The 23,203-nt window shown below is 36.6% G+C and overlaps 1 protein-coding gene across 3 annotated transcripts in view; it reads right to left on the bottom strand.

Moving 5' to 3' along the window:
• The window catches only part of cacna1ha (calcium voltage-gated channel subunit alpha1 Ha), a 119,548-nt gene that overhangs the window by 9,143 nt on the left and 87,202 nt on the right, over positions 1 to 23,203 (bottom strand). For 2 of the 3 annotated variants that reach the window (XM_089128719.1, XM_089128721.1), the window contains exons 11-29: positions 20,430 to 20,581; positions 19,200 to 19,385; positions 18,983 to 19,100; positions 18,227 to 18,382; positions 16,420 to 16,507; positions 15,872 to 16,080; positions 14,655 to 15,032; positions 11,545 to 11,645; positions 10,666 to 10,780; positions 10,464 to 10,541; positions 10,200 to 10,381; positions 9,757 to 9,883; positions 9,535 to 9,660; positions 9,267 to 9,356; positions 8,933 to 9,146; positions 4,954 to 5,105; positions 4,585 to 4,694; positions 241 to 374; positions 58 to 128 (exon numbers count right to left, since the gene is read on the bottom strand). In XM_089128719.1, the coding sequence (XP_088984845.1) occupies positions 58 to 128; positions 241 to 374; positions 4,585 to 4,694; positions 4,954 to 5,105; positions 8,933 to 9,146; positions 9,267 to 9,356; positions 9,535 to 9,660; positions 9,757 to 9,883; positions 10,200 to 10,381; positions 10,464 to 10,541; positions 10,666 to 10,780; positions 11,545 to 11,645; positions 14,655 to 15,032; positions 15,872 to 16,080; positions 16,420 to 16,507; positions 18,227 to 18,382; positions 18,983 to 19,100; positions 19,200 to 19,385; positions 20,430 to 20,581 (2,787 nt within the window). The remainder of the gene's footprint in view (positions 1 to 57; positions 129 to 240; positions 375 to 4,584; positions 4,695 to 4,953; positions 5,106 to 8,932; positions 9,147 to 9,266; positions 9,357 to 9,534; positions 9,661 to 9,756; positions 9,884 to 10,199; positions 10,382 to 10,463; positions 10,542 to 10,665; positions 10,781 to 11,544; positions 11,646 to 14,654; positions 15,033 to 15,871; positions 16,081 to 16,419; positions 16,508 to 18,226; positions 18,383 to 18,982; positions 19,101 to 19,199; positions 19,386 to 20,429; positions 20,582 to 23,203) is intronic. The other variant, XM_089128720.1, reaches the window with a different exon arrangement.

Genomic DNA, 23,203 nt, shown 5'->3' with positions numbered 1-23,203 from the left:
ATTTGTCTCTACTATAAACTGTATGTATAAACAAAAAACACACAAAACATTATGTACCTGTGGTAAAGCTTGCATTACTGTGTCCAGCAGGGCTCTCATACCTGTAGCCATCTTCAAAAGCTTCAGTACTGTTGGGCAGAAGCACAGAGAAATTCATATCCAAAAACACATCCACTTGTAAAAGACCATACATTTTTGTATGGTCTGGGAGAAAAACAAGAAGCTAAAAAACTGCAGTACCTCTAGCTATTCTCAGCACCCTCATAATGCGGATGATTGTGGGGTTGATTGGCAGTGCTGCATTCATCTTGATCTCCTCCAGTGTGATGCCCATGATAGAGAGCAGGACTATGGCTAGATCCAGCTGGTTCCATCTGCCAGCACATTAAAACATCATACAGTTAAAATACTACTTCCAGCAACGACTGTCATTTAGCTAATCGGTGTCTGAACATTAAGCAAGCTGAGCAAACAAACCATACATAGATTTATAAGCATATTGCAAATACAACAACATACGGTTGATTGCAGCTGCACATGTGCTAATGTGGGATTAATGATAAACAACAGGGATCATGACTCCTTTTAATTTAGCATTTTTCATTTAACTGAAACAAATGATTCATCTCTTTCCCTATGCATGATATCAGATGTAACATATTAAAACAGGAATTATTCACGTTGTCACGCTTATTCACAAATAGTGTTGTCACGGTACCAAAATTTAAGTATTCGGTACCGATACCAGTTAAAATTCACGGTTCTCGGTACCAATTTCGGTACCAAAGCTTAGTTTAAATTTACATATATTTAAGTGTTTATCACGGTTACAAGTATGGAAACTGTACATTTGTATTATAAACACTTTAGAAAAAGATTAGATAAAATGACCTAAAATAAACAATATTATACACTAACACATTTTTAAAGTTGTTTGTAAAGTTTTAATCCATTATTTATTTAATGCACAATGAATTAAGTGAACAAACATTAACAATCAGGTGTTTGTAATAAATAACATTTTCAAACATTAATTAATGTTGTAAAAATATATTGTTCACTCAATGTGTTGATAACTAAGTAATGTTTATGAATGGTATCTTTGTAGCATTACCATAAAACATGTTTTATTTGACTTGACTGTCCTTTTATTTAATCTAAAACTGCATTCATATTTAATTTTAAAAAGGCTTTTTAAACCTGCTGAGTTATAAAGGCAAGAATACGCCTAGAACTGGCACTGACATTAAATGACAATACTAATACCAAAGTACTCTGGTGTCGGGTAGATACTACTGTGCTCGTGTACTCGTAAAACTACCCCGAAAGCACTTTAGAGGCCGTTCACATGTCGCGCGTGTTTTTTAATTATATTTTTGCGCGTGCTTATTCTTTCCAAAGCGCTTGCTCTCACGCGGCGTCTGTCGTTGCTATGTAACGCCAACGAGTTTTTATTATGAGCGCGCTTGCCTCGCGCCTATATTTGAAATTGCGAATTTGCATGTAATCGGCCTCTTATGGCAACGTGACATTTAGCCTAATCCAAAATATTTCCATATGTGGCTCTTTCCTCCTTTCGTTTCAACAAGTGGATTCAGAGAGAGAGAGAGAGAGCCATATCAGCGTTATGAAGAGGACGCAACTGTGCACGTTTCAGACATCGCGTCTAGAACAGAACTGGACGAACCTGGTATTCGGTACCTAGAAAAGCTGGTACCGTAACATTTTTTTTTTTTAGTACCGACTTGGTACCGAAGTACCGAGTTTTTTGACAACACTATTCACAAAGGTGTTTTACAAACATGTTTACAAAGGTTAGTCAAGTTGTCTTCTTATAATCCTGTATACATACTTAATTTTAATCTAAATACTTGATTGGGTGCTGTTAATTAGTTACATTTTGAATATTGCCAAAAGAACGTATGAAGAGTTCAGATGCAAAAGCCTCTAAATGCCATTTGAAATTTTCTTCTTTAATGATGATTTTTATCAAACTTGTATATTTAAGTTCAATAATTTCACTTAAATAACAATTAATAGGTAATTATCATTGCCATTTAAGTGAAATCACTGAACTTAAATATACAAGCTTGATAAAAATGATCATTTTAGAAGAAAATTCCAAATGGCACTTAGAGGCTTTTGCATCTGAACTCTTCGTATGTCTTTCAAGAGAACTCGAGCTGTGTCGAGACGATGTGGGAACGCCCCTGAGTGATTGCGTCATGAAGCACGTGTGAAAAATCAGTCATGATGGTGTGATGGAATGTCACAGGCGGGTGACGTCACAGACCAGGAAAGCATACCCAGAATCAGACTGCCCTAGCTTCTGATAGGCTGAAGTAAGTCGATCACAGGCATGCAGGGAGTATGGCAGGGCGACGCAGCGTCTCTTTCCCTCTTCAGGGAACCAGGGTTACATACAGTACGTAACCTAAAACGTTCCCTTTCAAGGGAACTTGAGCTGTGTTGAGACGCTGTGGGGTCTCTATACCCATGACGCCATAATATCAAATGCCTGTCTGTGTGAAATAATTTCGAAAAATCTAAGACATGAGTACCATAGACCCTGGAGTGGAGCCTAAATCCAAGTTATAAAACCTGACAAAAGTGTTCGGAGAGGACCAGCCAGCCGCATCACAAATGTCCTGAAGGGAGACACCCGACAGTAGAGCTTTAAAAGCAGCCATACTCCTGGTGGAGTGGGCCCGGACAATCATAGGTGAAGGCTGACCGTCCGACTCGTAGGCAAATAAAATGATCCGAAACAGACAAAGAGGGTAACACTTTAGAATACGGTTCCTTCGTTAATGAATAACTACACAAGAACCAATGAGTAACACAATATTAACAATCTAGTAACTATTATTAACTAACAAGAAACTCTGATTAACGAACTAAGTAATAGCGCACAGACGAAAGTGGTAGTTCACTATTAACTAATCAATAACTTCTATTTTTTTAATACTTCCCAGAGAACTACTGAAAAAGTGTATTAATAATCTAGTAACTACTATTAACTAAAAAAAACACTTATTAACAAATTAGTAAGTAATAGTTCACAGATGAAAGTGTTACTAGATAATTCTGTGGGAATTACTAATTATTTGGATCCGTATTATAAAGTGAAGATCATTGGAACTAACTAGTAATGACTCAAGTGTTACTACATGATCTAGTCATGATTTGTGCAACCGTTTGAGATTTTTGGTGAACTTTAGTATACTTTTAGAAAATATCTTTAGTAACACTTGAGTCATTACTAGTTAGTTCCAATGATATTCACTTTATAATACGAATCCAAATAATTTAATAAAATAGTTTCTTTTAGTTAATAGTAATTACTAGATTGTTAATAAACTTTTTCAGTAGTTCTCTGGGAAGTATTAAAAAAATAGTAGTTATTGATTACTTAATAGTAAACTACCACTTTCGTCTGTGCGCTATTACTTACTAGTTTGTTAATCAGAGTTTCTTGTTAATTAATAATAGTTACTAGATTGTTAATATTGTGTTACTCATTAGTTCTTGTGTAGTTATTAATTAACAAAGGAACCGTATTCTAAAGTGTTACCGACAAAGAGTTGATCTGACTTTCGGATGTGGACATACACATCCAAAGCCCTAACAGGGCACAGCAGAGTAAGTTTTTACTGATCTGATGACTGAAAAGGTGAAAAGCAAAAGGCCTGCAACATAATAGGACCCGAAATATTAGGCAAGTAGCCCGGTTTAATGTGAAGAAAAGCCTTTACCATTACATTTGCAAATTCTAGGCATGAAGGAGCAACCGACAAAGCCTGTAAGTCTCCAATTCTCTTGAGAGACTATCGTCTCTAACAAGGAGAAACAGAGTTTTTAGTGTGAAGAACTTTTCTGAAACCTCTTCAATAGGCTCAAAGGTAGCCAAAGCCAGGCAACAACAGGCCGAATCCCAAGCCGGCGCTCTTATGCGTGGTGCAGGCCTCAGCCTCAAAGTGCCACGAAAAAAAAAAAAAGAGTAATCAGAGGCTCTCAGATATAGCTGCCTAGTCGTACACCTTTAAGGTAACAGCCAGTCATGCACTGATCTCATGTCTTTGTTGGCTTGATTGATTAATAATTAGTGCACACCAACGCTGAATGAAGATAGTTAAAGACTCCATAATCTTTGTGTACAGCAAAATATTTTTTTAACTTTATAGGGTTAAACACTTGCAAATTACAGCATGACTACAGTTATCCAAAAACGCAAGTTTATCCACTGCACAATGAGAGTCTGTGATAAGGGACAAGGTCACTGAGAGTTTGGGGACTGACAAGACTCCCCTTAGACCTCCTTAAAGTGACTTTAGTGTCAGGATTAGAATTATAATACGATGGCTTGGTAAAAAAATAATTAGTAATGAGAATGTAATGTATAGTCAGTATAATGCATACCATCTAAAGTGCACCCTAACAAGCATTTGTAAATACTGATTTTACTTTCAGAAGTTTCTTCAGTACAATACATATTTGCATACATGCATACATTTACATACAAACTTATTTACAGGGTATTCACATTATACGCAGTTCAAATTAGAGCCATATAAGCAACAATACCTGTCCTTGAAGAATCTCCGAACACCAAATGCCACAAGTTTGAGTAAAGCCTCAATTATGAAGATGATGGTAAAGACATAGTTACAGTATTTCAATGCCTCTTCAAGGTACTGTGGGAGATAGGAGCAATGATTTCACCAGTTTTAATGTAGTACAACTTATAGTAAAGTAGCATATTGGCACTTAAACCACATTTAATAATGCACAAATGCCTTTGTATTTATATAGATTGCATAAATTCTATACAAATAATAAACCACAAAAATAAGTTTGTTACTTCAGGTTTCAAATTATGAAATACAACTTTATGCGATGGTAGATCTCTAGATGAAACAAATCAAGATGTGTTTAAAGTGTTCACAGACTCACCCGAGGCTGATTGAAATGCTCGATAGACATAGTGACCACATTGATGCCGATGATGCAGGTGATAAAGAGGTCCAGGTAGTGGTTGGTACACAGTGTGTGGATGTAGAGCCGGGCTGGAGAGTAATCTGCATAGTACGGTCTTTGCTGGGCCTCTGTTGATACAGTCATACAGACAGACAGCACAGAAGAGTCAGTGCAGGGTAAATACAGATAAACCAAATAACTGAGGGCAGAGGCAAAAGGCACTGGGTGTGAGGGGACGAATGCTGCAGAGAGGACCAGTAAAGTACTGTAAAGTAAAGTAAAGTATCTTTTCATCGCTGTGCTCTCATGCAGCACTTGTGCCTTCATGGATTTCAAACATGCTGCTTTGGTGAACATGCCGTTGTAAATATGGCAGGGTGTCGGAGAACATATGAAAGAACTTCTGCCAGTAGCACCGGTGACGGGGACATATTGAGTGTTTACCAAGGAGAGCTTAGAGGTGACTGTTTATCGATTAGCCTAGTTGAACTGTGTGTGATATATTGGATATGACAGCAACCATAAAATTGATTTGAGTTTGAATCCATCTTTCTGAGTCTGCCATAAAAGCATGTTTACAGGTAAATAGTACCATATGCCAAGAGAGAAACCTTTTGAGCTACTGAATATCTGATCGATTTAAACATGCAGGTTGAGCATAACAATTACATGGAACATCTCTCCCGAGCAGATACGACACTCATGGCCACCTTGAAAGTCTTTTACAGTTGCACACAGAAACAGCCTGTCTTTCAATATGATGAGATAATGGCAGGCCCAGATGGAATCTGTGGATATTTCCCACATTTTCTGCTCTGAATTTGGGGACAAATCTGCTGAATTCGGCAGAATATAAAACGAGTTAAGCTGAACTTGCTGTGCTCTTGATGATAGTTAAAGGCTTTGTTTAAGCAAATTAGTCAAAATATTTCAAGAGTGGTACAAGATTGATATTCCAACTTTGAGGCAATCCATTGAGCTTTCTGTGGGAGCAGATTCCATGTGTGTCTGGATAATGGACAGATCCACAGATGTTATGTGGATATGTTATATATATATATATATATACTGTTGTTGTTTCTTCAACTTCGGGCACATTTGTGTCCCACGGGTTTATATTATTTATGTCCCAAATGAGATCATCTTAAAAATGTGAAATAAACTATTGCATTATTTATTGCAATGAAATGAAATAATACTGTATAATTGAGAAAAACATTGAGGTAATAAAGAGATCCCATGACTTATGAGCATAATATTTTTCAATAAAAATTGTGATAAATTATGCAAAAGCATATTTATGATGCATCATTAGTCGAATTAGGATGCCATTTTAGAAAATTTAATTTACATTTCTACTAAACACAATACATAATTTCAGATGTGCTCATTTTAAACATTTAACAAAAAACAGAAGACAATACTCCTGTGATATATGAAAAAGGTTTCCCACAAGGCTATTTTCTTGAGTCCATGGCCAAAGTTGAAAAAACATCATGTATTCAAATATTTGCCTTCTTTTCTTTCCTGTCCTACTAAACTCACTCTGTTTTGTGAGACGTCCTTTAATCTGTCCCAGATGAATGTATTGAGGGGCTCTCTGAATAGATCCAGGGAAATAAAAAACTCAACTGCTATGGACTCAGCTATGAGTACTATAAGTCACAGTCTCATACACGATTAATCCCCTGACTGCAGTAAAGGCTAGAGGAGCCAAGTGTGACAAACGTAGATAAAAGCGTCAGCTTTTATGCTAAAGATCATTTATCAGCAAGCTTTGCCCTGGCAGGCATGGTGCTTAAACAAAGAAAACACTTCTTCACATTTATTCGTTTAGTCACGTAAAATCATGGCCTGCATTCTCAATGCCCAAGTCCTTAATGCTCACAGAAGTGAACCAGACAACCCTAATAAGTGCCCTCAGTGTGCCAAACTGATTACAGCAGACAGCCAAACCATTGCCAACTAACCATTTCCGATCTCTCAACTGTTACAATATGATGTAACTTTCCTCGATGTCATTTTACAAATGTTAGAGTTCAGCGCTCTAGAATAAATATCAGCCACACATCCCCCAACCCCTATTAAAAAAAATGTTCACTAGCTCTTTGGATGCATTACTACTAGGTACTTTATTTGAAATAATTAGCAGATTAATTAAATTAAATGCATTTAGCAACCCCAAATTAAAACAAATCAGAGGCATGACGTGACTATGGCCAAAAGGTGAATCCTTGAATATGTAAACAGTAGCTTTAGAAGTCAATATATTTTTAACTCTTTTCAGTGCCATTGATTATAAGTCTATCACTGGCCTATGGTCCACAGCAATCTATTATGCAATAGAGTTTGTCAACCTGTCTGAGATACACAACGGTTTAAAAGTTTGGGGTCAGTACAAAGAAACACTTTTATTGAGCAAGGATGCATTAAATTGAATAAAAGTGAAAGTAAAACATTTATAATATTACAAAAGATTTCAAATTCCTCTGAACTTTCTATTAATCAAATTATCCATTTTTTTTTAAACGGTTTCCACAAAAATATTAAGCAGCACAACTGTTCTCACCATTTATAATAAAAAACGTTTCTTTGGAATGATTTCTGAAGGATCATGTGACACTGAAGTCTGTAAAAAAATATTGTTGGTTTAACTTAAAAAAGTAAGTAACCTGGTTGCCTTAAAATTTAAAGTTCATTAAAATTGAAAAAGTGAGTTAATTCAATGAAGAAGAATGATTTAATCATCCGAAACTCAAAATTATATGTTATCTGAACTAAATAAATTATTTACGTTGATTTGACAAAAGAAAAAATGTTGATTACTAATCCTGAAAAGTTTTTTTTACAGTGTATACTGTAGGACATTTTAAATATTTTCATTATGTCAAAATATTTAAAAGTGTAATACTATTTAACAGTATTCATGTTTTTACTTCATTTTTGATCAAATAAATGCAGCATTGGTGAACATAAGAGACTTGCATACCGATCATACAGATCCCAAACCTTCGAACAGTAGTGTGGACTTGGTGGCCGTTGGAATGCGCTCTTGGTCTAAGTACACATACAGACTGATGTAGATTTCAGATATTTGGCCATAGAGCTGCATATTGTGCCATGATTCTATTGTATTAAAATCAACTTTTCAAGTTTCAAAGACGCAAACTTTGAAAACAGTTTTTGCATGCACGGACGTACGAATTAGCTTGGGTTTCCCCATTCTGCCTTGCCGCAGCGCGATTTTATTCGCGCTGCTAGGCAGTCTGGATACCATTAACCAAATTTTCCCCTGAAATAGTAAACCAATCAGAGAACGGGGAGGGAGCACAGGCGCATTTGATAAACATTCGTAGCACCCAATAATACGGCTCTGGGCATTCGTAAACCACGCCTCAAATACGAGAAAATTTACACGTGGTTTCCAGACCACATTTCATTCTCAATGATAACGAATGGCTTCTTGCTCACTTTGTTCTGTCTGTTCTCAGTAAATTTGGTTTACAGAGGTGTGTTGACTCAACACACTCAAGGTTGGTATTACAATCTTGAATTGCTCTGATAGTAGGAAAATGCACACAAAATTTCAACTAATTAGTACTAGTTCAATTTTATAATCAAAATAAATCTGTGTGTACTATACTATACAGTATATTGATAGCAGGACGCTCTGCTGCTTTGGTCTTGATGCTGACCCCATATACTGTGTAAACTTCCCCTGTTTGGCTTGACATGCAGTATTTTGTGTTGCGGGCATCTCATGCAGGAACATGCTGCAGTCAATCACAATCTAAGGCTGACATCAGATCGGTGCAAAAATGTGCACGTTTTTTTATTTTTATTTTTTTTTTACTCAGCCTTATGACTGCTTCTGTCTTTAAAAAAAAAAATCTTTCTTTAGCTTTCTCTCTCAGGCTCTGGAAGCAGGCAGTGCTCAGAAAAATAGACTACCGACCAGACCCGCATTTCTCCTTACTCCTGCGCTTTTTCTCCAGCAGTTTCTGCCTCTTCTCCTCGCGCAGGCGCGCCTCCTCTTCCTCCTGGTCTTGACGACACTTGTGGAAGTTCTCCACAACCACTCCCACAAACATGTTCAGCACAAAAAAGCTGACGATCAGCAGGAAAGAGATGAAGTAGAGGAGCATCCAGGGGTTGTGATTGCGCACAGGCTGCAGGCGTGAAGGACAGGAAGACAGAGGACACATCCATCATATGACAAATTAGAATAGTCATGTGAATTTATAAATACTAAAACAGCACCGGCCAGAATGAGCAAAGCAGATCCAAACCTGCTGGTCCACCCCGACAGCGTCCAACCCGTCATACATTATATTGACCCATCCATCCTTACAGGAGAGCACGAACAGTGACATGAGAGCCTGCGGAAGAGAGAGAGTAACCATCAAGTTTGGGGAATCATTTCAAACAAATTACAGCAGAAAGGAGGTCCTATAAAAATGAAAATGCCACATGACCTCACTTTCTCACTCAGCCAATCACATTATTATGCTTCAATGTGTCTAAAGCACTGAATCATGTCTAGTGAATAACAGTTACCTGTCCCAAGTTATCAAAGTTGTACTTTCTTCGAATCCATTTGTACTTTGCGTCACGACACTCAGACTTGTTGGTGATGTTTTTGGTGTCGCCACCTTCACAATGGTAAAACTTTCCTTTGAAGAGCTGTGATAGATAATATCGATGCAATGTTATATAAAAAAAAACCCCACTCATATTTCTGTTGAAAAGCATGCATTGTGTTCCAGTTGAAGCAATTACCTGGACTCCAAGAATCCCAAAGACAATAAAGAAGGCACAGCAGATCAGCACAATGTTCCCAATGGGCCTCAGGGACGTTATTAGCGTTTCCACCACCAGCTTGAGTCCAGGAGCACGACTAATCACTCTATTTAGGTGAAAAACAAAGACAACCTATTTCAACCTGTTTGGACTGCAGTAACGTTTACGTAATGGTACAATAGACCTTTAAGATCGATAAACCACCACTTGGTCTTACCGCTACAAATAAATTGCAAGGATAATAAACTTAATTCTGCCAAGCTTTAGTTGAATCGGTAAGTGAGAAGGGTGTAGACTCGAGAAATAATGCAACCACATAACTAACCTTCCATTTATTTCCTAACTAGAGCAATCACTGTGTCACGGATTTCATTGATTTATTGTGCCTCAGACAGGCATGTTGTGACCTTTCACTGACTCACCTCAGTGGCCGCAGTGTTCTCAGCAGGCGAAGAACCCTCAGGATGCCAAAGATTCGGTTTGGAGAGGAAGCCAGAGAGACCAGAATGTCAATGAGAGAGACAAAGACCAGCACCCCATCCAAAACATTCCAGGTGCTCTGCAGATAACTGTGCTTCCCGCAGCAGAAGCCAAGGGCCACCACCTTTAACACAAGCCATATCCCGTCTGTGCAATTGTTTTGTGAAATGAACGCTCTTTATATATAAGAAAATACAAAATCATACCTTCACAGTCATTTCAGAAACAAAGATCACAGTGAAAACATAATTGGAGATATTGAGAAACGGTCCGAGAAACCGCTCCTGAAGTAAAAAAAACAAAAAGACATACTGTGTCACATACATCCAGTAAGTACTAAGCATGACAATCTCAAATATTAGATGCAAATGAACTATTAAGTATAAGATTTCACATAAGCAAACTTACAAGCTCGATAGTGGGTCGTTCCATAGCAATAGTGATGCAGTTTAAGAAGATGAATACCAGGACTACATGATCAAACATCTTGTGAGAAATTAACCTTTGGCACATCATCCGAAACCTAGGACAGAATTATAGACAGTAGCAGTTACAGAAGTGAACGTGAAACTTTAAAAGAACAAACTGGGGTGCGTTTCCTGTACAACGACGTAGTTCGCTGCTTCGCTACCATAGTACGATGCATTGTTGGAGAAATCAACTAGCAAGTCGTGACTGTTTCCCAAAACCCATTGTCGCAAAGTATCGTTCAACCACATTGGTTTCGCACGTGGTGGAGTATTAACAACTTTTAATGAAACTGTTTGAGATCCAATTAACGCTAGATTTGTTTTATATAAATTACAGACATGTCATCTGAGGACTATTTCAAATTGTTCTCAGTTATGTTGCTTTATTACCAGACTCAATTATTGGCTCGTTCTTACATAGTAGAGCACGTTCGCACATGCGCACTCTTCAAACACGGTACTTTAAATCTTTTGACAAGCTAAAAGACGTAAATTACATTTGTATGTATTCTAAATAAAAGGCACCGGTTGTACTGAATGTCAGCTTGCTTATTTTGCTCAAGATAAGGATGTATTGCGTCCAAATGTCATGCAATATAGAAACGATGCTTGCTTCTAACCACAGGTCGAGAGCTGTCGTTCAAACCACACAACTTTGCGATGCTGTTTTCGAATGTTCGTTGGAACGATGGTTTCGGGAAACACCGACTCGTTGAACTATGCTGATAACGACGGAACTTGCGACCATAGTTGGCTAACGATGCTTTCGGGAAACGCACCCCTGGTCAGCAGATGCTAGGAGATGGGAAATACTTACTTGTTCTGAGGAGAGAACAGATACAGGGACCAGTCGTCATGATCTTTACACCACTTAGGTTTATATGCTTCCAATGTCCTCTTGAGACGGAGACAGAAACTCTGTAACACACAAAAGAGAGGCGTCAGCAAATTGAACAAGAACTACAGATAATTACTACAGCTCTAAATTGTCAGGAGTTTAAAGTGTTTGATAAGAACCTCTGACTGTTATAAGCATTAGACTAATGGTCTTGATTCAGTACATCAATAAATAGGGATTCAAATGCATGCTTGTTTAAACGTGATGAATTACCATTTAACTAACTAACTGTTTATTTTGCAAATGTGTTTTCCGGAAAATAGATTTTGCGCAATTAAAATCCACTTTGTCTCAATATCTAATTAATTTGCCAGGTACTTGGCAAGAAAGATGGTTCAACTTGAAGAAATGACACCATGATGCAGCTGTAATTATGCAGCTTGCAATACAATTGTGGGAAATCATTATAGATTATTTCAAGCACTGACACATTTATGCTGTTTTTATGGACATTTTATATACCCCATTATGCAGTTTTAGTTTCACCGCCATGCAGCACCTTTCAAACAACAATTTAAAGTGTTTTTCCCCCCAACTACTCAGACTCCTTCATGATGCATAACTCAATTTTTTCTTTGCAAGAAATAATAGAAACATGAAGACAAATGTACACTAAAAAAGACAATGATGATAGGAGTTTGCCCATAAACGTGTGATATAAATCTGCACATCTAACAAGAAATACAGAACTAGTCAAAGTTTGGGCACAATTGTTTCTCATCATCTTATTTTTTTTTATCTTTTTGACTTAAAATGGTTAAGCTGGACCAGATAGTGAATAAAAAAATAAAATAAAACAACAACAACAGGAAACCAATGTTGGTTTGGGGAACATGACATTTATGAGTAATGCAATGTTAAATGCAACTTTTAAAAGTAAAATAATATGTTCACAGATATTACAACCCCTATTATTACACCCCAACCTATTTTTATTATTATTATATGTTATATTCTATTACAAAGGAAAGGGTTTTCAGTTGTATTTATCAATAGCATTAGAAAAGTGATGCATGTAGGTCAACCAACAACTTTATATTATATTATTCAAACATATTAATATTATCTTCTAATGTAACCAGAGATGTATAAAGTACTAGAAACCCGGACTTGAGTAAAAGTACAAGTGCTCTATCAAAAAAGTGACTTGAGTAGAAGTTGAAGTGCTCTTTAAGCACCACACTTAAGTAGAAGCACTAAAGTATTCAACGTTTTTTGTACTTAAGTATTGCAAGTAGTTTATTTAAAATTACTAAGTACTAAAGTACTAAAAGTACTAAAAGTAGAAGTACGAGTATTGTGTCATGTAATTATTAAAGAAAGCAGTCAAAAGTTTGAACTAGCAATCAAATAAGGTGCTTTAGCGGGATACAAATTTGCTTTGGCGGCCGCCAAAAAAATGTCATTGCAGGACAACCCCTGCACAGCATTACCCTATAAAACTGGTGTGTGATTTAGGCAGCATGAAAGCCAACTTGCAACGAATGATTCGTAAAATGTTTATAATTGTAACGAGTAACTAGCAGAACATTAAAAAAATATCGAAGTAAAAGTATTAAATTCATCGAAAATATCTACTGAAATAAAAGTAGAAGTATGAGAAAAAAACAATACTCTAGTAGAGTACAGATACAGCATTTTAGTACAGTACTTAAGTAGTTCTACTTCGTTACTATACATCTCTGAATGTAACCCAACACTGTCCGTCAGTACTGCTTAAAAGTATTTAGATGAGTAAATTAACAGAATGTGCAAAACTAGAAACTAGACAAACTGTGGTGACTTCGAATTATCTAAAATTTATGGTTCAAAAGTTTGGGTTTTTGAAAAAAAGTATCTTCATGCTCAAGGCTGCAATTATTTGATCACAAATACAGTAAATACAGTAATATTGTGACATATTATTACAATTAAAGAGATTGTTCACCCTAAATTGAAAATAAAGTCATAAATTACTCACCCTTTTGTTGTTCTAATGAAATTTGCCCTTTTTTTCGGACCACAAATGGAGAATAATAATAAAAAAAAATCCCCGCTCATGCCTTTCCATAAAATGGCAGTGAATAGAGACCAGCATCAAGATTTAAAAAAGAATGTAAAAATATGACAGAATGGTCCCATGCAACACGTGCCGTATATTCCATGTCTTCTGGGGTTATATGACAGGGTTTGGTGAAAAATAAAACTAAATTTAATTTATTTAACGAAAATACTAACCATGCCTGTTGGTCTTTCTGTGTTCGACTGCACATTCATGAGAATCTGTTAGCTCTGCAGTTCAACCCGACTTGCCCAGAAAAACACATAAGTTGTGAGAAATCAAGATAAATAAAAACATTCTTTAAACCCTATTGTATACCTCCAGAATATACGGCATATGTTGCATGGTGTGATACTATTGCGTACTTTTAAAAAAAAGCTTGATGCTGATCGCTATTCATTATGTGAATGATTGTGAGCAGGACAATTTTTTATTCTCCTTTTGTGGCCCATAAAAGCAAGAAGGGCATATGGCATTACAACAGCACCAGGGGGAGTAAATTACTTAATTTACCTTTTAGGGTGAACTATCCATTTTATATCAGTTTTCTATTTTAATATATATTTTACAATGTAATGTATTCATGTGATGACAAATCTGAATCGGTAGTGTATATATTGTTTATATATATATATATATATATATATAATGAATAATGTATATGTGTGTCCAGACTTTTGACTTGTAGTGTTTGTTGTTTGTATCCCCATTGTTTCTAGTAAATCTTACAGCACTTGAAACTCAATTTCAAGACAAGGCCTCTTGAGTGAGGAGATATCATTACACTTACACCAATAAAGGTCATTTTCCACCCACCAAGAAAAACAATTACTGCCTTCAAACTACCGTGCTGAATCAATTACAGCCTGACAATTTGTCTCCTCACAAGACAAACTCCTGAGAAGACATCTTCAAAAAACAAGTCATAGGCAATGCCCGACTCGGGCACAGCACCGGTGTGATTTTCCAGTGTCAAGTCATGACTTACATCATCCATGTCCTCCTCTGTGATGGAGTCTTCTTTGCTCAGGCTGCTGTACAGGTCAATGGGTACGTGCAGGCTTCTTCCATTGCAGTCGTGGTATTCTCCCAAAGAGCTGAAGCTGGGGGTCTGGGGCAGCTCAGGGATATCTAGAGAGCTGGGATATTGCAGCGAGCCGCCACTGATATTGGCCAGTTTCTCACCCTCCAGGTCCTCGTCCTCAAAACTACCCCTGCCTTCCCCAGACAGCAGAGACTCCTTCTCCCCAGACGTGTCCTTCCTTTTCAAACTCGGCGCCCGTCCTAAACTGTTCCAGCTGGATCTGCGGCTGCCCCAGTTACTGCCTGAGCCACGGGTGTGGCACGGAGATCTTCTTGGGCTAGTCTGAGTTATCAAAATAATACGTTATCCTGGTAAGATATTACATTACAGTGCTTAGATTGGCTTAGTTTTATTGATTCTTAAGAGTCGCTACACTAAGGGAATTCCCTAAAGTGTTGTAGTCGACACAGTTCGAGTTCCCTCGAAAGCGAACTGCTTCCCTCGAAAGGGAACTGCTTGTATGAATATGCTTATGCTCATGAACTGCTTATGTATAAACTAATCTCCAGTGTGAAAGAAAATGATTTATCAGTAATAATTTAGAGGGGCACAGCAGTAGCGATGCTCCTTGAAATTAAAAACAACATTATAATTACATTTATGAATTTAGCAGACACTTTTATCCAAAGTGACATTAGAATCAAGGTTTAAGTCAAAAACAAATAACAGTGTTCACAATAAAGAAATTTGTTTAAAATGTGAGCCATGTTCGTACAAAATTGTTTTGAAAAAAACATTTATACCATTTCAGGCAAAGTTTAAATGAATCTAAGAATGTAATGTGGTGTAACCATCAAGTAGATAGTGATATCTTGTTTTCCAACTTACACATACTTGAATACAAGGTCAATGTACGTAACCAGTTACATGCACATCTTAATCATTATTTCAAGGTAAAAAGTAAAATATCATAAATTATTAACTTTTTTGGGGGAGCCACACTAAATGATGTCTCAACTGAAAAAAAAAAACGTGGCTATGTCATAATTATGGCATCACTTGACCTTATGACATCACCTTTTTTGTGTTCTTTTCACAACTATTTTACGCTAAGGCAATCTATCTGAGTTGTTGTTACTGTAATGTCCATAAGGTTGACATCTGATTTTGATTTTTCTTACCAGGGATTTCTGATCAAAAGCGTTCGGATCTATCGAGATCCCACTGCCCCGCCTGGACTCAGTCAAACTAAACACTGACTCCGGGCCAAGAGAGCTCTTTGGGGTGGGCATGGGCGTGGCAGCAGTGTGCATGATGATTGGAGGGGGCAAAGTGCCACGAGGATCCACATGCCCATTCGCTGACATCATCAGAGAGTACATCTTCAGCTCTATTGGTGAAAATGAAAGAGGTTATTCAATGAAAGTCAACACCATTCACTGAATAAAAGTAAATAGATTATCCAGGAACTGCTTAAAATTGTATATGGCAGAAGAGCATAAAAAGGGCATTTTCCTCAGTAGATTCATTTATGTGAAATGGGTACGCATTGACTTTAATGTGGCTCTGGAGGACCACTGCCCACTTTAATGGGTCTTAATGGACTTCACTCTGAATGATCAGGCTAAGAATAGGAAAAATCTATGTAGTGTAAAACGTGTGCATGTGTGCATATCAGCCCTTTTTTTTGTTACCTGGCAATAACATTTTATGTAAAAAGGGAAGTAACCTGAAGCTCGTAATTCCCCCATCTTCTCCTCCTGTTCAAAGTTCACAGATCGCTTCTCTTCATCCGCATCTGACCTATTAGCATCTCCCTGAAAAGCACAAGAGATTTTTGTGAACAGCTCACAGTGTTTCAGTAACCGCTCAGCCCGCTAAAGTGTTATTCAGGGTGCAGTGAAGCCAAACAGGAGTGGCTCTCTCTGAGGATGCTGGCCTCTGGCATCAACAACAAACTGCCCTTCACTCAGTCACAGCCTGCTGTGCATACAGACAGCTGCGGTGCCCGTATACTCCATGCCCTGCTACTCTGTTAGAAATATGGTTAGGGTTGTGTTAAGTTGGTGTTTGTTTTAGTCTTTACACTTATTAATAACAAGCTCACAATTCACACAGTCCCCAAGATGACAGATTGGCCAAACACTGCAGCACTGTATCAGCAATGTAAATTTAAATTAAGTTTGCAAAGTGTGTTTCTATTCAATATTAAAATTATTTTTCGTATATAATGTAAACTATAAATAAAGCTGTGAGGGTTGTGAAATAGCATCACAAGCTTCTTAAAGAGTAACTTCGCAGATTTTCAACCCACTTTGTATTTTTACAATGTCGGTAGTAGGCGTTTTTGTATCCCCGCCCTTGTTAAGTCGCATCGATAGAGGGTGATTGAGAACAGAAAAGTCATTGTAAGAGTCTGTTTATTACTGAAAATTGTGTGCAGACTGGTGGGAGTGGTCTTGGAGGGCAACATGCCCAGTGCATTATGGGTGTTGAAGTTTACAGTTTTAGAGATAAAACTAAACAGTTTTTAGAGATAAAACTCTTTACATTCAATTATCATGAAAACAAATCTCAGAGATGATTTATCAGACCAAAGGTTCATTTTGCACCGGAGTTCTCCTTTAATTTAGCAAAAGGAAAGATGACAGCCTTTTTTCTGTTTTCTCTAGTCAGGTAGCAACCGATATCTTTTGAATTTGTTCCACCTTTCTTCTGCATAGGCAACCACGTTTTTATTAAAAGCCCATTTTGCCAGGGGGGGAAGTACTCCAAAGCATATTAACTACAAATGTAGTACTAGATTTAGATCTGGAGTTGATATATTGGTTTATAAGATCTTTCAAACCATGAATCTATAGAATAATGAAAACCAGAATGATCAGTTATTTGCAGCACAGTTTACATTCTTTACTTTTTTTCATTTAATGCATTATGTAATGTAAAGAACAAAAAAAAGCTGAAACATATTATGTTGACTGCAGTATTGTAACAGCAATGAAGTTTAACTCCCCAAACAATCTGCAGAAAGCAATTGCTTTGCACAGATGCTTAAAGCTACACTGTGTGATTTTTACCCCCATCTAGCGGTGAAAAGGTATATGACCATCCAGGGAATATTAGTTTCTGTTCCTCTCAATTCCGATTTTGTTTTTAACTCCTATGGTGGCCAATGTAGTCCAAGATTAACATGGCTTCCAGTTCGATCTTGTCCATGAGTGTTAACTCAAACGTAAACGCGAAAGGCGAAGCTTGAATTAACGGGTATGTCCCTCTTTGGCTAATGTACTTTCATTCATAGATGGAGGGGCAACATGGTGTCCGACATTAGAACCCCTTACCCGTATGTATTTTCAATGGCATATTATACACTTATTACTTGAACGAAGTAAATATACATTAATGAGCACATACATTTTTGAAAGAACTAATTGTTTTCAGCTAAGAATAAACTAAAAGAGTTACACAGTGTAGCTTTAAGAAATAAAAACAAAATACTGTAAATGTGTCAGCTGTAATAGAAGTTTTTTTTATACCTCTGCCTGAAACCCCTCCACTAAGATGGCCACAAGCAGGTTAAAGAGGACATAATTCCCAAAAGTCATCAGAGCCACAAAGTAAAGAGCCGCCCATGGCGAGGTGGAAGCCATTCCATTATAGAGAACCACGTTCCAGTCTTCCTGCGTCAGAATCTGAAAAACACATGCAAACAGTTTGTCTGAGAAACAGAGGACAGAGAACGGGCTGAGTAAAGAACAAAAAACGAAACTGTGACATAATATTAGATGTGCAATAGAGTACTGTTTTGTATATGTTTTCCTGTCTCTGAAATTAAATCCGAAATCGGAAATTAAAACAGAATTTGATGCTGTAGTGTTTTGTGATGATACTGTACAAACTATTCAGGGTTCAGCTCCTTACTGAAGTAAAAGTAATTGGCTTTCCCAGTCTAGCAATTAAGTCTTTTTTAACCATAAAATGTTGCTGCGATAATCTAGTGAGAATAGTTGTAAATGATTCGATTCAGGAAATTGTGCTGATGCAAAATGATGCTGATGCTTTCAATTGTAGTGAGCTGCACATTAGTAACTATTTTAGATCAAGATATAGATAAGGAGTTAATAAATTAGTTTATGGGATATACAAATATTTATAATAATATAAATATCTCTAACCTGACAAAAATAAGCACTTACTTACAACACACTTCACATTTAAAAATTTCAAAGTATGAAAAATAAATGTCTATTCTGTTCATTGAAAGTAACAGCTAGTATAGTTTCTGTTCTGACCTGAAACACAGTGACAATGGCCCACAGCAAGGAATCAAAGTTTTTCCTGTCAGGAATGGTGTCCCCATTCTCCATCTTCTGGCTGAATTTGCATCCGAACAGATGCATTCCAAGAATGCTGCATTGACAGTCAAATAAAAATGAAATGCATAAACATTTAAAGCGCATAATTCCAGAATTACGTTCAATAGAATGAGGGTGTGGGTTTGGTCTGCACCTGAATGTGAAGATGAAAAGCATGAGCAGCATGCAGAATGTTGCCACATTATCCATCGTTTTCATAAGCACCACCAGCTGTCTGCGCAGTGCAGGGAGGAAGCGCACCAGTTTGAGAACACGCAGGAGACGAAACGTCCTCAGCACTGAAAGACCCCCATCCGCCTGCCCTACGATCTCCCACACGCTGCCGCCGGAAACACATGGTGATATTTAAGGAGTTTATATATTGAAAAAAACATTACGTCAACATTGCTTATGTAGGCTCACAAGCACTTAAAATACTGTAGTACAACATATCAACAAGGATGCATACCGTTAAAAAATGATCATTAAAAATGATGCATACCGTCACATGACCATGAATTTTTTTAATCAATAAAAGTTTAGGTCATTTTAATGTCATTTATTAAAAACCTTTTTATGTTTCATTTCATTAGCACAACATAATGTGCTTTAATTATTAGTTTTAATGATAATTTTATTTTAAAAATTGTATAATCCGCTGCTAAGTTTGGGGTCAATGAGATGTTTTTTGTTCTACTGATAGTAATACTTTTATTCAGCAAGGACGCATTCAACTGATCAAAAATTACAGTAAAGACATTTATGATGTTACAAAAAATGATCTTTCAAATAAATCCTGTTCTTTTGAACTTTCTATTCATCAAAGAATCCTAAAAATGTCAAATATAAAGCAGCACAACTGTTTTAAATATTGATAAGAAATAAGAAATGATTCTTGAGCATCAAAGAAAGAATCAGGTGTCTGGAGTGATGATGCTGAAAATTCAGCTTTCCCATCAAATTAATATATAGCATTTTTAATTATATTAAACTAGAAAAGAGTTATTTCAAATAACACAATATATTAAATTCACAATATTACTGTTTTACTCTATTTTTAATCAAATAAATGCAGTTGATGAGCATAAGATATTTCTTTTCAAAAATCATTAGAAAACTTCTGTAGTAAAAAAAAAAAAGTAGTGTATATTTGATAAGTATTTTATCAATTTTCCATCAATTGAATGTTAAAATAAAATCTATTTAATAAATAATTCCCTGCGGAAGAATCCAGCCTTGACGGTCACCAGCATAAGGTATGTTTTGCAAGCTAAGACCTGCATGGGATGCTGGTTGCTGGTGACCAGCATGGAATTCATGCTGGTTTATGCTGGATTTTTCAACAGGGATATGAATATAGATATAGATATATAACAGATCTTACCTTATGACTACAATAATCCCATCAAAGATGTTGTAGGGGTTCTTAATATAGCCGAAGGTACCAAAGGCCAGCAGTTTGAAAAGCATTTCAAGGACAAACATGCTAGTGAAGACGATGTTGCTGATCTCCAGGACATTCGTCAGCTGCATGGGCTGCGAGAGGAAAGAGAGCCACACCTCATTACCTTCTGTAGACCAAAGTCATGCCAAGATACTGCTGGGAATACAACATGTGAGTGACCTTATTTACTGACCCTCATAATGGTACCTTCACACACCTTTACTCTCACAATATCACGTGAAAGGCCAGTCAGAGCACCGTATATAAACAGAGACCTGCAAAACTTCTGAGCACATTCAAATGATAAATGGAGCCTTTATGTAAACACAGTACCTCTGGGTCAAAAGAGAAGGACATTTCAGCACACTTACGAAGGAATTACAATTGTTCGGTTTTATACAAACAGCTCTGGCGCTGAGCTTGGATAAGCAAAATCAAATCTAAAGCACTGTAAGCTCTTTTATTCAGAGCAAAGCAACGCAGATCAATCAGACGGACAGTCCCTCAAAAATTCTGTCCATCATAAGCAGTTTCAGGGCCAGAGAATTAGTCTTCTTACATTAGCTGATACAGACTGTACAAACTCTTGTGACTGAAGAATCACCACTGCACTCAATTTGCAGCAAACACAATCTAAAGAAAGCATTTAATGATATGAACCTCTTAGTTCTGCTGTCCATCATTAGAGCAGCAACCCTCAGAATTCACCTGGATACTGTTCACACTAACACACTGTTATAAAATCAATAATGTCAAACTGTTAGACAATCACCCTTGCTATGGGCAAACTAAAAGTCATCACGTTAAACACTTCTATTTAGAAAGATAAAACCGCAAACATTAAGGTTTCACTGCTTCTGATATCACTCTCTTGCCTTATTGGCATCTTTAAAGACATACAAACGTTCATTCAATCATTTAAGACATTTCTCTTTATAACAATGAACCATAATACATTCATAAATTTACATTATCTAGATTAATAAATGTTTTAAATGGCTGTTCATTGATTGATAGTTCATGATTCCTACTACAGAATGAAACCTTATTGTACATGTTTACCAGTGATGTATGTTTCTATTACAAAATTTACAGTAGGTTATCTCATTATTGAATTAGTTTGCAAGTGTAAACTCAAACCCTGTAAATAACTGAAGTATAAAAGAACCTGTTTCCTGATATCAAAGTGAATCCTACAAAAATCATTCTCGTCGCTTGATAAACTTAAGGTTGAGCCACTGTAGTCACTGTAGGACTATTTAACGATGTCTTTAATAACTTTTCTGGGCTGGCAAGTTTCAATTACAATATAAACCTTGTGGATGAGTGTGACAGCTTTTAGATTTCATAAAAGAAATTTATGTTCTGAAGATGAATGAAGGTCTTACGGGGTTGGAACAACATGAGGGTGAGTAATTACTGACAGAATATTCATTTTTGGGATTTAGACAGATTAGAAAAAAAATGTAAACCTTTCATTATACCATCTTCTACTTCAATGTTAGATTAGTCAAGCATTTTCTGCCTTACAGGCATCAATTTGTAGTCCTAAACAGTTTTAGCATCACAGATTTTGTAGGCTATTTGTAAGCTAATTGGTATTGCTGGGTACAAGAAATAAACAAAACTTCAGAATATCTGCTAATACAAGCTAGAAGTGTCAACATAAAACAGATGGTAGTAACATTTTCAGGGGGTAAATTTCCATTTAAATCTTACAATTTATCCAGCATATACATAAACAGATGTGCTTGTGTTGTGTCAAACAGGTTGCTTTGTGGATCATTATTCCAAACAGAAGACACCACCTTAGGTGCCAAGATTGCTGAAGTGTGTTAACTCTAATTTTTCTTGAAATAAAATGTAATGCTAATTTACTAGAAAAATTCTGAAGCAACAGATTCATAAAACATACTATGGGGCAAAAATATTGTTTAGAGTAATTTTCCTAGAGTGAGACGTGTGCCATTATGCAATGCCATAGCCTGAGCTCAGTCGTGATTAATGACAATCATCATTTTTTCAACAAAATGGCGTGTCTTTTTTTCCATTGCATGTCTTTAAGATATTAAACAATTGTATTATTGTTGACACACTATAAATATATACAAAACAATATCCTGACCACTCTTTAATATAATAAAAATGAATGAGGACCAGGGCTGTCAACCTCCATCATGACAAAAAAGGACTGTGTGTATGAAAGTATCATACAACCAAAATATAATTCACTGGCAATCTTGTCATCCACCCGAGATTTCCTTGGAGCATCATATGAGTTTATGAGAGAAGTAGTGCCTTTTTATTTGAACCCATCGTTATTTTAAGTCAGATCAATGAATCACTTCTGAAGGATTTGTTCTCAAATCAAGACTAATTCGGTTTTTGACCTCAATGACTTAATGATCCTCTTTTGTACTACCTGAATGGGAAAATTATCAGTAAACATCAATGTAAATTAATGTCTGTTTCGAGTTTGGAACTATTTTATAAATATTTTTATACTTCTTTTGGGGGCGTTTTTTTCTCCTTTCAACATGAGTGTGCATAAATGATGACATTTTTTATTTTCAAGTGAACCGCTACACCACTTACACTACACACAAATCGAAAATCCATCCCAGCTTTCCTGAAAATGGTCTGCCTGAGTGCAAAGCTACAAATTCCCAATGCAGCTGTATCAAGCACATTTGCAGGACAGCGCAATGGAAAAG

The sequence above is a fragment of the Pimephales promelas genome, chromosome 3 (assembly GCF_988280905.1).
Source record: "Pimephales promelas chromosome 3, fPimPro1.hap1.1, whole genome shotgun sequence".
Classification (NCBI taxonomy): domain Eukaryota; kingdom Metazoa; phylum Chordata; class Actinopteri; order Cypriniformes; family Leuciscidae; genus Pimephales; species Pimephales promelas.
Note: the sequence above shows the minus strand (reverse complement) of the source record. Positions and strands in the feature narration are given on the sequence as shown.